The 15918-nt window shown below is 37.5% G+C and overlaps 1 protein-coding gene across 1 annotated transcript in view; it reads right to left on the reverse strand.

The window, feature by feature from the left end:
• Positions 1-4392: 4392 nt before the first annotated feature.
• Positions 4393-15918, reverse strand: part of LOC126457737 (enoyl-CoA hydratase domain-containing protein 3, mitochondrial) — a 122223-nt gene continuing 110697 nt past the window's right edge. The window contains exon 7 of the mRNA XM_050094282.1: positions 4393-7164. Coding sequence (XP_049950239.1) covers positions 7047-7164 — 118 coding nt within the window. The 3' untranslated portion in view covers positions 4393-7046. The remainder of the gene's footprint in view (positions 7165-15918) is intronic.

Below are 15918 nucleotides of genomic sequence, written 5' to 3' on the forward strand. Positions count from 1 at the left end.
TGAAGGTGTTTACTGAGCTACCCTTACTCAACTTTGATGTGCAATACAGAATAAGTGACATGGCCTTCTGACATCTGGAATTTTGTTACTGCATGTCAATACAAGACCAGACTCGGTTATTTACTCACAAAATCTGATCAGATCTTTTGGATGGGAACAGATTGTCCATCTACTGCACCATTCAGACATGGTGCAGACATATTTTCACTTGCTCTGCTACCTAATGGAGTTTCTCGGAAGCAAGCACCTCACAACAGATGATGAGGCTGAAAGAAGCAGTACAAAACTGGTTAACCTCACAGGCAGCAGACATCTATGATTTAGGGGTACAAAAGACTGTAGAATGTTATGACAAATGTTTAAACAAATACAGAAGCTATGTACAAAAATAGAGATACATGTAAGGAATTAAATAATAACAATTTTTTTGGAAAAATCTGATGGTTTATGTTTTATAAGGAATCAAAACTCACTTTCCAAATAACCCTCATAATATACCTTGCCTGGACACTGAAAGCATACAGCAGAAAAGTTAAAAAAGCTAACCATTGGAAATTACTGGATGAAAACTGTTCAACTGACCAGCTTGGATTTATTAAACAACACTGTGATAGTAGCCTCCAGTGCAAAAACCTCTAACTCATCAGTTTCTAGCTGGAAGAGTTAAAGAACATAGGAATTGAGGCAAACGTCAGAAAAGCAAAAACCATTATTGTTAACAACAGGGAATGAAGGCATGACATTATATTTGAAGAAAAACTGGGACAGCAAATCCGTGTACTTTGGGTCTACTTAGAGCACAGGTGGGAAGGTAGAAAAAGAAATTAGGTAAAGAGTTGGGGCAGCTGGTGAACTGTTTAACTGTATCAAACGGAACACCTTCCATAGATGAGGGACACTGAAAGAGACAAAGTCAGCAACATACATATCTCCCTACATTCCAACATTGATCTATGGTGTGAATCTCGGATATTAAATAAGCAAACAAAAAATTGTATCAAAGTGGCAGAAATGAGATATGTCCAGATAAAAGATAACAAAACTAGAAGGAACAGGATCTGAAACTTGGTCACTCGAAAAAATTTTAATGGAAAGCCTCTGGTGAACATTATCCAAAAGCAATAATTGAAGTGGTTTGGACATTTCCTGCATATGTTGAAAAATTGTCTTCCAAGGTTAATCTAAGAAGTAGGCATGGAAGGCACAAAAGTATGTGAAAAGCTACGAAAGAATGAGGAGAGGCACTGCAGGATGGGGCCTGTAGGTGGGAGAGACAGTAACTTCCATCACACACAGAGAGATGGAGATCCATCACATCATCTACACAGTGAGGTCGTGTAAAAAAGATTAACTATGTAAGTAAAGTACACAGCCATCTTTACTTTTTTGTACTTGTTATAACAAAAGGCTCTGCAAAGACTTGAATCCATTATTAAAAAAGACAAGTGATTAACTTAAGCCTTTGCACCCAAACCTACATGATCGTCCAGATTTATTTTTTCTGCTTGGACCTGCCTAGCTTCCAACTGACTTGCACAAATTGTGCGTATTCTGTGCTGTGTATTTCTCTAATTTATGCTGCCACTTGTCACCAGCAGACTGTGGCAGCTGTAACTAAGCTTTTTAAGATAGAAGCATCATGTTGTCTTTGGTCCAGTAGCTCAAAATAATGGTAAATTGACTTGTTTCAGTGATCTGCTGGGTATGGTTGTTCGTAACGAGTATATAATGTTGTCGTATCAAGAATTATTAATAATGTCATGTCAGTGCATAGTTATTTTGCATTAAATTTGTACTATCATGATTATGCCACCCCACTGCACCAATATGATCTACCCATCAGTATCTCTTCCCTGTCCTGTCACCCCTCCCAATCCAGTTGTCATCAACATCCTACTGCATTCTATTCCCTACACCGGCTGCAACTCCCCCCTCCCTCTACCCGCCCCGCCAGACACAACACTCTCCTCAATCCGCCTACTGAACTGCAGTCACAGCATTGTGTGTTCAGCCAGTACAATGTAGCTGTCTGTGTGTGTGTGTGTGTGTGTGTGTGTGTGTGTGTGTGTTAGAGAGAGAGAGAGAGAGAGAGAGAGAGAGAGAGAGAGAGAGAGATGCTTGTACTATTTGGTGAGTTGTCTCTTTTACTCCTACATTATGTACATTCTGCCAGAACTTTTCCTTGCAATAGTAAAAAAGTTATGAATTTCTTGTGATTTTTACAGTCTTCCATCACAAAATGTGTGTTGTAAATTGTAACATTCTGCTAGCTCTTCTATCAAATAAAAGTAAAATTAGAGCATGCTTTTATACATTATGGCACCTCATAATATCAAACATGTTGCAATAAATCAGAAGACAATTAAGCTGAAATAAAAAATAATCTGCAAGATTTTGCTAGTGTTTTTTCCATATTTTTAGTGAAAGTAATTTTTTACTGTTTTCTTAAAAATCTAATATGCCACAATATTCAGATAATTCAGCTTAATTCACCACCTTCTTTAAAAATTGTTTAGGATGGAAAGTATGAAGTGTTCAAAGATGAAGTAAATAGCAACAAATGTTTAGCAGGCACTCCAGCAATAAGAATGCTAGCATTCTGGGTCAAAAGAAGAAAGTGCAGCACTTCATATATTTTATTTAAAGTTGCAGAAAATGACGCAATGACATATTGCAATAAGATCTTGTTGGGTTTATTGCACTGGCACAAAAACCTTCATTTGCACAACAGAAATCACATGACTGACACTTTTTCTAAATAAAGCACTTATGGACTATATCTATGGAGTTATCACAATAATATTTAGCCTGGTGAACTACGAGGCATAGTTAAACATTACAATGTAAGTACCCTACTCAGCAAAATGAAACTGTAAAAAACAGCAACGTGAGAAGAAAATAAGATCAAAGACATGACCAAAAAATATTCCATAAGGTAAAGGCTAGTTGTGTCAATAAACTGAAAATTGAAGACTGTAACATCTTCCTAAACAAATAACAGTAATCAAGAATTTATTAGACGCAATTCAATATTTGTGAAGGTATGAAAAGTAAAACATTAAAGATGTTATACAACAAATGTTGAAGCAATTGAAAATAATCACTAACTAAATCTATATTTATAGGACAATACAATCATAAGTCACGTGAAAAAATTAAATGAAACAAAAATAACTCAAATAAAATGCAGGATCTCTTAGATGATGATCATTTTGGCTTTAGGAAAGGTAAAGGCATCAGAGAAGCAGTTCTGATGTGATGCTTTATTCTGGAAGCGAAACTGAAGAAAAATCAAGACACATTCATCGATTTGTTGACCTGGAAAAAGTATCTGACAGTATAAAATGGTGCAATATATTCAAAATTCTGGGGAAATTAGGAGTAAGCTGTAGGAAAGACAGATAATATACATCATGTACAAGAACCAAGAGGGAATAATAAGACTGGAAGACCAAGAACGAAGTGCTCAGATAAAAAATGGTGTAAGGCAGGGGTGTAGTCTTTCACCCATACGGTTCAATCTATACATTGAAGAAGCAATGAGGAAAATAAAATAAAGGTTCTAGAGTGGGATTAAACCTTAAGGCGAAAGGATATCAGTGATATGATTCACTGATGACACTGTTATCCTCAGTGAAAGTGAAGAAATACAGGATGCATTGAATGGAATGAGTAATCTAATCAGTACAGAATATGGACTGGGAGTAATTAAAGAAAAACAAAAGTAATGAGAAGTAGAAGAAATGAGAACAGCAAAAAAATTTAATATCAGAACTGGGGATCATGAAGTAGACTAAGTTATGGAATTCTGCTACCTTGGAAGCAAAATAACCCATGATGGATAAAGCAAGGAAGACATAAAAAGTTGCTAGCACAGGCAAAGAGAGCATTCCTGGCCAAAAGGCCTTTACTCATATCAAACATAGGCCTTAATTTGAGGAAGAAATCTCTGAAAATGTACATTTTTGAGTACATCATCATATGGTAGTGAGTTATGGAGTGCGGGAAAATAGAAACAGACAAGAATCAAAGCATTTGAGATGTGGCGCTACAGAAGAAGGTTGAAAATTAGATGGACTGGTAAGGTAAGGCATGAGGAGATTCTCCTTAGACTCAGTAAAGAAAGAAACACTAATAAGAAGTAGCGAAGGACAATAGGGCACGTGTTAAGATGTCAGGAAATAACTTCCATGACACAAAGGAGAACTATAGAGAGTAAAATTTGTATAGGAAGACAGAGATAGGAATACATCCAACAAATAACTGAGGATGTAGGGTACAAGTGCTACTCTGAGATGAAGAGGTTGGCACAGGAGAGGAATTCATCGCGGGCTTCAACAACAAACAAGTCAGAGACTGATTTGCAGGGTGACGGGAGGGGTGAGGGGGGGGGGGGGTGAGAAAACAGCACACACACACACACACACACACACACACACACACACAAAGAGAGAGAGAGAGAGAGATTTGGAGAACACATCATGGGCATGAATATTGAAAACTTCCTCACAAAACTGGGGGAATTTTATTGTAGTTTATATATAAGAGGACAATTTATATTGTTACTCTGATAAAATAAGAACTTCAATGGTCTCTTGTTTATGAATATACCAGGACTTGATAACACATGAAGAAGTGTAGATATGACTGAAAATGTTCAAGTCAGAATTCTGAAAGATAAACGATAGCAACTGGTGCTGTGAGAAACAAATTAATGAAAATGGTTTCACATGGCAAAATATATCAGGATTTCATAACATGTGACACAGCATAAACACTCAAAAAGTTCACTAAACTGCATAGTCAGATAATAAAATTTGGATGTCAGTTTCCTGAGCCCTGGACATTTACCAATGAAATTGTAGGTCTTTATAGCACCTCTCTGAGACAACCATTTGATAGAGGTTTTGAAGATCAAGTTATGCAAGACAATCCCCACAATAATTGCATTGTATTTTATAAAATGTGGCTACCTAAGATGATGCAACACCACATAAATGAATTGTGTTGGGTATTAAGACATGTGACAATGACAGATACTGAAGCAGCCATAATATGCAACATACAATAAACAACCTACAATAGTTACATGTTACAAATATAGTCCACATTTTCGGCTCTCAGATGTAACAGCAATAATAACTGAAAGAAATGCATGCTTTAGCAAAAATACTGGTAATTCAATGCTGATTTCTGCAGAAAATAAACAACAATACAGTGATAAGAAGAAGAAGAGAAGAATGATATTATAAAAAATATAGTTGCTACTCACCATATAACAGAGATGCTGAGTCACAGACAGGTAAAAAAAGACTGTCAGAAAGTGAGCTTTCAGTCAACAAGGCCTTCGTCAAAAACAGACAACATACACACACAAACTCATACAAACACAACTCATACACACATGACCAGAGTCACTGGCAACTGAAGCTGAAGTCTGGCTCCTGATGCCAGGGACTGTGGTCACGTGTGTGTGTGTGTGTGTGTGTGTGTGTGTGTGTGTGTGTGTGTGTTGTCTATTTTCGACAAAGGCTTTGTTGGCCTAAAGCTCATTATCCAATAGTCTTTTTGTTGTGCCTATCTGTGACTCAGCATTTCCATTATATGGTGAGTAGCAACTATCTTCTTCATAATATTGTTAAATCCCATCCTCGATTTTCAATTGTAAGAGAAGAATGAGAAATTTAAACCTTCACGTACTGAAGACCTCACAGAGTACAGCAACATCCATGAAATTTTTGTTATGATCACACTTATAAATGAATTATCACTCAAAACTGACATTACAATAATCAGTATCACAAAAAATGATTATATTTAAGTCATTCCAACGAGCACTAGGAAAAAGTCCATTTTCTGAAGAACCATCTATATTGCACTGTTACAGGATATAGCAATCTGAAACTACTTTTCTTTTCTTCATAAAATATTTACAATTTTCAAATGTTAACTGTAACAAGTATGAGCATTATTCCACAGCCTTGTATTGCCATATGTCAAAATAGTTAAATACATTAACTTATGGCAGGACTTAACTTGTATTGTCTAAGTTATTTAACAGATTGAGAGAAAGCTCACATTTTATGACTTTCTAGTTTTCATTTACTGTAATTACAATAAAAATGTTTGCTCGCTAAATTAATTTTGAAAGTTACATATTATGAAACTTCATAAGCCTTTTACATATGTGCACATACATTACTTCTAGTTACTTAATAACAGTTTTCATTGAAAATATCAATAACAATCCAGGACACTGTAAATTGGTGACAAGGAACAATGACTGTTCTTAACAACTACAGCTATAAGAGATAACAATCACTATTATGTCTATTATTCAACAAGTATGCTTCAATAGATGTAAAAATTCTCATGTCAGATTGAACAATACAAAATTTTGGTGTACATAGATATAAATAACAATTCCATGCTCAGTCTAAAGAGAAAGTTCTGTAAAAATACAGAATATTGGAACAATTATTAATCTTGTCTTTGCAACACACTACGTACTACAATGTGTCATTAAAAAGTCTACAGTTAATTCCATTCATTTCCTTTTCTGTGATAGGTACATAAATCTTCAAAAAGTAAAATGTAACTTATTACCTACATTGTATTCATTAAATGTGAGAAAATTACCATAGGAATATCATTCTTATACTATTGATTCATTTTTAAAGCAAAATTCTGACTTGTCAGAATATTCCTTAACTATCATTGGCACGTAGCAATTGTTGAGCACTAGTAACTGAGGGATCGAGAAATAACATTTATGTACAGTATTTCTTGTTACTTAATAATAAAATTCTCCTCATTACACAATATGGAAACAACTGGAAAATAAATAAAGTGTATAGCATCCTTCACACACAATGATACCATTAAAGGTCTATACCTGCTACTTAGGATTTTCTGAATGAGCAACATCTTACTTCAGGAACAGAATTCCACAGGCAGCTATAATTCTTACCTTTAGACCCAACTGCATGCAAAAGCAGACTAACTTATGTAACAATTATTACAATTAGAGAAGCAATAGCTGATCATTAGTGGCATTTTTCTGAGCTGTGCGTCCAACAAGGCTTCCTCTTTTCTATGAAGCTGCGAACTCCTTCTTGGCCATCAGACATCGCTAAGTTATTTACCATTATTTCCTCACCCATTCTGAAATTAATATTGAAAAAATTTTGAAGGAATACCAGCTACATAAACTGAAGTTGATTTAAAACAAGTTTGAAATTTTGCTTGTTTTTTGATACCTCCATAATAGGGTCTTATAAGATAAAAGTACTCTAGCACAAATGTGTAGCAGACATTATTCCACAATAAACCACATTTTGCTGACTCACGCAGTTTACAAAAGACTAATGTCAGTTTAAAAGCAGTGTTGTGCAGCCAAAACAAAAAAATAAATATATAAAATAAAATTTAAAAAGAATAAAATTAGTGTGGCGCCCACCCCACTCCCCCTCCCCCCCCCCTCCACACACACACACACACACACACACACACACACACACTAGAGAACCAAGTTCATAACTGGCACACTGTTGCCATTCTAAGGGAGTAATGCTGAATAAGCTGATCGAGATGATGACTTTCTGAGAGTAAAACATCCGTAATTTTTAATCATCACTACACACCATCAGTGAATAGTATATATGAATATTATTAGCAACTCAATAAAGCAGTTAATTCAAATTCCTTCTTTACTGGTAACTAAAACTGATTGTGTCACTATGATTCCAAATCAAACACAGTAATTTCTGAGTCAGCATGTGAAATTCTTTGGATATCGCTAACTGCTGGTAAATATCCATATATTTCATTCTCACGCCATCACAGTGGAAGGAGATTGAAACCATATATGAAAAGATTTAGAAAGATATAATGCAACAAAGGCAGAAAGGATACAATTATTCTGGAAACAAACCACAATGGATGTTTTGAAAACCTATTAGTTGTGGAAATAAATTACTTCATTAGTGATATTATCAAGTATTTTAAAAGCATGTACTTAGCACAACAGAAAGTCCAATATGAAATGGGTGGGTGGTGTTTTTATATTTCAGAAGGACTTTGTCTGGAAGTTTTAATATGTTAGCAGTCTTTTTCACTGTGCCTGTCTGTGACTGAATGCCTCCTCTGTGTGGTGACTAGTAATCCATCCTTCCTATGGTTGGTTGGTTGTTTGGGGAAGGAGACCAGACAGCGTGGTCATCGGTCTCATCGAATTAGGGAAGGATGGGGAAGGAAGTCGGCCGTGCCCTTTCAGAGGAACCATCCCGGCATTTGCCTGGAGTGATTTAGAGAAATCACGGAAAACCTATATCAGGATGGCCGGACGCGGGATTGAACCGTCGTCCTCCCGAATGCGAGTCCAGTGTCTAACCACTGCGCCACCTCGCTCGGTCATCCTTCCTATATTGTTATTACTTAGTACACTACTTTAAGATGGTAAAGGCACAAATTTGGCATGCAAATAATATGAAAAAGCTTCTTGAGGCACAACAGTTGCAAAGCAAAGCACAGAACTTCAGATGGGCAGTTTCGGTTGAAGGATGGTTGTATACCAATAGAAATATACTGAAGCTCTTTGGTGAGTCCCACAGAAGAATCCTATTGCTGATCTCCTTCTAAAGGCTTAAGAAATTATTGTGACATATAAAGCCTTTTCAGAAGCACAAAAAGTGACATCTTGACCGTTATAATGACACACGGACTGTAATATCTCATAGTGAAATGAAAGGCAAAACAGCAGGTTCTGTTTTCAAACATTATTCATATAGAACTGACAAATAGTACTGCCACTGTTAAATAACCAAATAGCTGTACATATGAGTACCACACTGGAAATAGTGACATTGGAAAATAGCAGAAATTGTTAAAGCAAAACAACTCACTTGAGATTCCTCTTAAATTCTATAGATTTTTATAACTGAATTAACTACACATAACCCTAAATTAGCAAAAATTCCCATTAGCTTAAAACTGTTCCCAATGACTGTGAGACTGTGCAAACCACGTACCTGCATATTCCACAGCACTATGTATTATAGCAGAATTTTGGAACAAATTTAGTGTTGAAATATAATGGTCTATATGGAAAAAATGGCCTTCTCCATCATTTCCAAACGAAATTTGAAAGCTTTAAATTCATTGATACCAATTAATACATCTTTCACATTACACCCCAAAAGTTGAGGCTTGAGGAAACCAGGAGGATTTAGCATTTCTTCGTCCATGAAAAGTTTTTATATACTACTGCACTGATACCTAACACAGGAAATATATACATGTGGAATACTTAGGCACCATGAAAAATTGCATACCCAATTAACTCAGATCAATTTAGTTATGTTGTAGACATATGTTCCTGTTATGTAGTATACAATTGATGCATCACTGTGATCCATAAAAAAAAAAAAAAAAAACAGAGGGAGAGAGAGAGAAAAAAAGAAAAGAAAAAATCTGGAAACAGTGAAAAGTTTCACAGGAAAACTAAGTAACTACATAATTTTGTAACGATGGTGTTTCTTGGAAAGAAAAATCACACTGCTGTTTTTATAATACACTACTGGCCATTAAAATTGCTACACCAAGAAGAAATGCAGATGATAAATTGGTATTCATTGGACAAATATATATTACTAGAACTGACATGTGATTACATTTTCACGCAATTTGGGTGCATACATCCTGAGAAATCAGTACCCAGAACAACCACCTCTGGCCATAATAACAGCCTTGATACATCTGGGCATTGAGTCAAACAGAGCTTGGATGGCATGTACAGGTACAGCTGCCCATGCAGCTTCAACATGATACCACAGTCCATCAAGAGTAGTGACTAGCGTATTGTGACGAGCCAGTTGCTCGGCCACTATTGACCAGATATTTTCAATTAGTGAGAGATCTGGAGAATGTGCTGGCCAGGGCAGCAGTCGAACATTTTCTGTATCCAGAAAGGCCCGTACAGGACCTGCGACATGTGGTCGTGCATTATCCTGCTGAAATGTAGGGTTTCCCAGGGATGGAATGAAGTGTAGAGCCACAGGTCGTAACACATCTGAAATGTAACATCCACTGTTCAAAGTGCTGCCAATGCGAACAAGAGGTGACCGAGACGCGTAACCAATGGCACCCCATACCATCAAGCCGGGTGATACGTATGGCGATGACGAATACACACTTCCAATGTGAGTTCACCGCGATGTTACCAAACACGGATGCGACCATCATTATGCTGTAAACAGAACCTGGATTCATCCGAATAAATGACGTTTTGCCATTCGTGCACCCGTTTGTCGTTGTGTACACCAACGCAGGCGCTCCTGTCAGTGATGCAGCATCAAGGGTAACTGCAGCCATGGTCTCCGAGCTGATAATCCATGCTGCTGCTGCTGCTAACGTCATCGAACTGTTCGTGCAGATGGTTGTTGTCTTGCGAACATCCCTACCTGTTGATTCAGTGATCGAGACGTGGCTGTGTGATCCATTACAGCCATGCAGATAAGATGGCTGACATCTCAACTGCCAGAGATACGAGGCCTTTGGGATCCAGCACGGTGTTCCGTATTATCCTCCTGAACCCACCGATTCCATATTCTGCTAACAGTCATTGGATCTCGACCAATGCGAGCAGCAAGGTCACGATACGATAAACCGCAATCACGATAGGCTACAATCTGACCTTTATCAAAGTCGGAAACGTGATGGTATGCATTTCTCCTTCTTACACGAGGCATCACAACAACGTTTCACCAGGCAACGCTGGTCAGCTGCTGTTTGTGTATGAGAAATCGGTTCGTAACTTTCCTCATGTCAGCACGTTGTAGGTGTCGCCACTGGCGCCAGCCTTGTGTGAGTGCTCTGAAAAGCTAATCATTTGCATATCACAGCATCTTCTTCCTGTCAGTTAAATTTCGCATCTGTAGTACGCCATCTTCGTGATGTAGGAATTTTAATGGCCAGTAGTGTATCAACTGCTTTACTAATTCAAATTTACAAAAATGAATTTACCACATAAGAAATCAGAAATCTAGCAGAAATAAATTTGCAAAAAGTTATTCTATGTTAGCACTGCAATTAAAATGAATTCTGATGACGTCATCAACTCATTTCAGATCATGTCTGCTTTGCCTGTGCGTCATATGGTTCCGTACCACATGGAAATTTCTTTTGCTACATGCATCTGTGGCTGGACACAAATCACTCTTCTTGCTAAATTAGATAACTTGGGAAATGGACTACTGTTATGAAGAAAGGATGGAAGATTAGGGTTTAACATCCCATCAACATCAAGGTTAATACAGACAAAGCAAAAGCTTGAGCTTTGTCAATAATGTCAACAATGAGATAGGAAATCGCCCATGCCCTTTCAAAGGCACCATCCTGGCATTTGCCTGGAGCAATTTAGGGAGCTCATGGAAAATGTAAATCTGGATAGCCAGAAATAGACTTGAACAGTCACTCTCGTGAATGAGAGTCAAGTGTGCTAACCACTGTGCTACACCGGTCAGCACTACTATTACGCGTCCAACACTCAACCAGATAATCATCATCACTGCCATTCATTCAGGTTAAATAAAAGTAACCTCACTAGGAGGTTGCATATCATATGGCTCACAGGCTAGTCATTCTGAAAACAGAAACTTTTAGTGTGTCTGACATTTTCTCACTGGTCATAAATAATTATTTACAGATATCACAAAAACTGAATAAAATATTACTGTCACATGATAATTTAATTATGTCTAACTTGGAATAGATAATTCATCAGAAATTTGACACGGAGTTTTTAACATCTTATTTCTATCATCAGTGGACATACTTTTTAATGAGTGAAAGATTGGCCACAGATATGTTGCTACACTTCGCAATGTCTGAATTTCAATTTTCTCCTCTATGATATGGAGACTGCACTCCTTTTAGAATTAATTATGTTTACAGTTAAAATTTGATTTTCTGTACAATCAATATTTATTAAATAACAAAATTGGGTATATAGTAATTTACACGTACCTCTGTATTGTCAGCTCTGCATTGCAATGAGTTTTTAGTTTATTCACTTTTAAACAAACAAACTTAATTTTGGGACAGTTCTCACCTTCAAGCACTTCTGTTGCAACTTTGAAAGGCTCAAAATTGTTACAAGTTCTTTTGTTGTTGCTGTTGTTGTTGTTGCTGTAAACAATAAGTTTTTCAAAGATGTCCTTCTCTGCAAGCATTTCCATGATTTTGTCAGATTGCCTAACTACAGACTGTAACATTCTAAACAAATTGTTCCACCTTGGCCGGCCGGTGTGGCCAAGCGGTTCTAGGCACTTCAGTCTGGAAACACACGACTGCTACGGTCGCAGGTTCGAATCCTGCCTTGGGCATGGATGTGTGTGATGTCCTTAGGTAGTTAGGTTTAAGTAGTTCTAAGTTCTAGGGGACTGATGACCTCATATGTTAAGTCCCATAGTGCTCAGAGCCATTTGAACCATTTTTTGTTCCACCTTGGCTTTCTTTTCTGCTTTGAGCTTGTCTATATCAGTTTTCTGTAGGAAACGGATAGCATCACTGGTAGCATAAATTGCTGAATAAACCATCGCAACCTCATTTTTCAAACAACTGCCATCAAAACTGTGCTTCAGGACTGTGAACAAAACATGTGAAATGCACGCATAACGCTGAAAGGATTGCAGTGCCTTGGATGTATTAGTACCTACGTTAATGATGAATGAAATCTTATTAAGCTGCTGTGGATTTACTCCCACATTAAATAACAATGCATTCATAATGCTGAAAGGACTGGGATGCCTTGGATGTATTAGTACCTAGGTTAATGACAAATGAAATCTTATTAAACTGCTGTGGACCTATTCCTAAATTAAATAATGTTTCTGTAATATGGTTCTTAATAAATTCCCCAGATTTTTTCTTCTCAGAAAAATGAGTTCTCACCAACCCCATATTTAGAAGTGCCTAACTTTGATAAACAAACTTTGCAGTAATAGATTTGTAACAATTTTTTCGAAATGGATTGGTCCACACAACCACTGTACATGCACAAGTATTCACATCTATGGCCTGGTCAATGATGGGAATCACACTCACCCATATTTAATTGGATTGTCATTCAATGTTTCATCTTATTGTTGTAGGATCAGGCAAAACATTGGAGCTGTACAAAGTTGAGATTCTGAAAAGACGTTTACAAGCTCTTGCCAAGAAGTGTGAAATCCTCCCCCAGTTTTTAAATAAATACATGAAGCTCTCTGGGTCACATTTCTTCGCACATTTTAGTTATTGTACTGCAGCTTCCACCGGTAATGCTTCAGAGCTTAAACTCTGCCGAGTTCTGCAGGCATGGCATAGCACCTACCAAACTAAACTTAGTCAGGATGATTTCCATTTTTATCATCACTAATGAAAATCTCTCCTAAACACTGCTACGGCCACACTCTTCTGCACTTACAATATATTCTTTTGAATCCAGTTTCACTTTCACCCTAGCCTTAGGCTCATGTTCAACCATCATGATCCTGCAGCAGAGAACTGAGCAGTGGTCGGGTAATTGTAGTGGACAGGCCATTCTAGCACAGTATACTCAATTGAGCATGAAATAAGTCAAGTGCATCTGCTCCACCCATCCAAAGTGGCAGCACTGATGTCTGCAAAAATTTTGCAGAACTACATCCACCAAGCAATTTGAGAGAGCATAAATGCCAGATGCAAACCTCTATTTGTGACACTCATCTCATCATTAGCTAAAACAGAGGGCAGGTACCCTCTCACATTAGGCACTGGCCTCTGGTACAAATATAAAATGCAATCTAATAAAGCAAGGGTTATGATGAGTAGTTGGAGAGTATGATAAAATCGTGGAAATGCTTGCAGAGAAGAGCATCTCTGAAAAAGCTATAAGGTATTCTTTGGCTAGTGCAGCATATTGTTCCTTATGCCTTGCTACCCCACCCCAGACAGTTATATGGCTCTTGGGCTCAACATCAAGATGTCAGCCTGCAGGAGTATGGTAAATAGAGCCACACTGTGTTCCTCGCAGGCCTCCTTAGCTGCTTCAACTGCTATCTCATTTACCAACTTCCTACATGCTCTGGCACACAGCAGAATGACACCTGCTTCCCCTGCTGTATTAAATGGATCATTGTCTCTGTTGGGTACATCTGTTGCAAAGCTTGTAAGGCACTAAGGCAGCTGAATCAGATAAGAAACTTCTTGCTTTGTTGATGACTCATTTGCTCCAGCACCTCCAGGGCTGCATACACATGAACACTGAAAACTGTAAACATACTTTGGAGTCAATACTTGAAAACACTGCCAGTGAATGGTACTGAGCAGCCAGGGATATCACACTGTTTTGAACCATTTGTATGTATTTCAGAGATATTGCAGTGCTGACATAAAATGAGATGAAAACAGACTTAAGAATGACACTTGTAGTTCTTTCTTTCTTCACATGGCCATTTCTGACCTACCAAATCCATGTCTAAAAGGAAATCCTTTGCACTGGTACAAAAGGCCTCACTGGTCACCATCAGATGTTAAAGATTCATGCAAACGACAGGCCAAAAATTGAGTGGTATGAAGGTGAAAGGAAAGATTTTGTATGTCTGTTGCACAATGAGCAGTTGCTGCCTAATGTGAAGTGATGGCTTGTCAGCCTTGGCAAAGAGGCTGGGAATAGGAGTTCGTCCTCAGTGCCCCCATGGTCAGACTAATTACCTCATGGTGAATGGCATTCAGTATTTTTAAATACAAAGCCTCCATATGTCTGCTCCCCAAGCCCTGTGACCAATATATTTTAAAATATTAACTAACGGTGTGCATTTTTTCTTTTCTACTTTTTCCATTATTTGTTTGTTTAAGTCTTAAAACCTTTTCAAATGTTATCCAATCAAAGAACAAACTTGAATATACACTATTACAAATCTATGAACAACAGCTACACATGAAGCACCAGCCCAGCAAGGAGCCATAAAATTTCAATGTCAGGAGAATGATATTTAGACTGCAATGGCAGTAATTCCAACTCCCCCTGCCTGTGATTGATGCTAAAATGTTAATATTTATATGGACACTTTGTTTTCATCTGTAGACATTTTCATGTCATCTTTGTACCTCAAGAAGAAATATAATTGAGTATCAACAATGTGTCATGTGAATTTGTAAGTTGCCCCAGCAAACTACAGGTTCAAACAAATTTCAGGTTACAGCCAGTCATTGTTTAATTCATTGCATGATATTTCAACTGGCCACGTAATGGTCATCTTCGGGTGAGCCATTGAAGACTGATGAAGACTTGCTCCATTCTGCCATATATTGCATACTGCAGGTATCCAACACATGCAACATAATTCAAATTGACAGATGGAGCACACTTCCTGGCAGCAGTGCCCGCACTGGTGGAGGCATGGAACTCAGCTGTCCTTTGCATTGCTGCCCACCATGGCCATTGGCACACTCTGTCATCTTCAATTAGAAAAAAATCATGGAGACAATACGGTTCCAGGCACTGTGAAACTAGTAACCACTATCATGGTCCATCAGACTTTCACCTGGTATATTTCCATGGAGACTTTAATAAGGGAGTCCCAAAAAGATGTTGCTCCAGTCAGAATCATGGTTCTATCATACACCATTGAACGTCCAGTGGAAATACAGTGTTTGGAAATAGTGAACTTGCTTGGTTGCACGAGGCAACTCCAACATTAATGTTTTTGCATGACTGATTGGTAGCTTTATTAAACTGTAAAACAATTTATATTGTATGGATTTTGTCATGTAAAACATTGAAATTTTTATGGCTTTCATTTGATTCCTTATACAATAATTTGCAATGAATTTTGATAATCTAATAGCCATGATAGTGGCTACTGGTTTCACAGTGCCTGGAACCTATTTTAAAAA

The sequence above is a fragment of the Schistocerca serialis genome, chromosome 2 (genome assembly GCF_023864345.2).
Source record: "Schistocerca serialis cubense isolate TAMUIC-IGC-003099 chromosome 2, iqSchSeri2.2, whole genome shotgun sequence".
NCBI classification, from domain to species: domain Eukaryota; kingdom Metazoa; phylum Arthropoda; class Insecta; order Orthoptera; family Acrididae; genus Schistocerca; species Schistocerca serialis.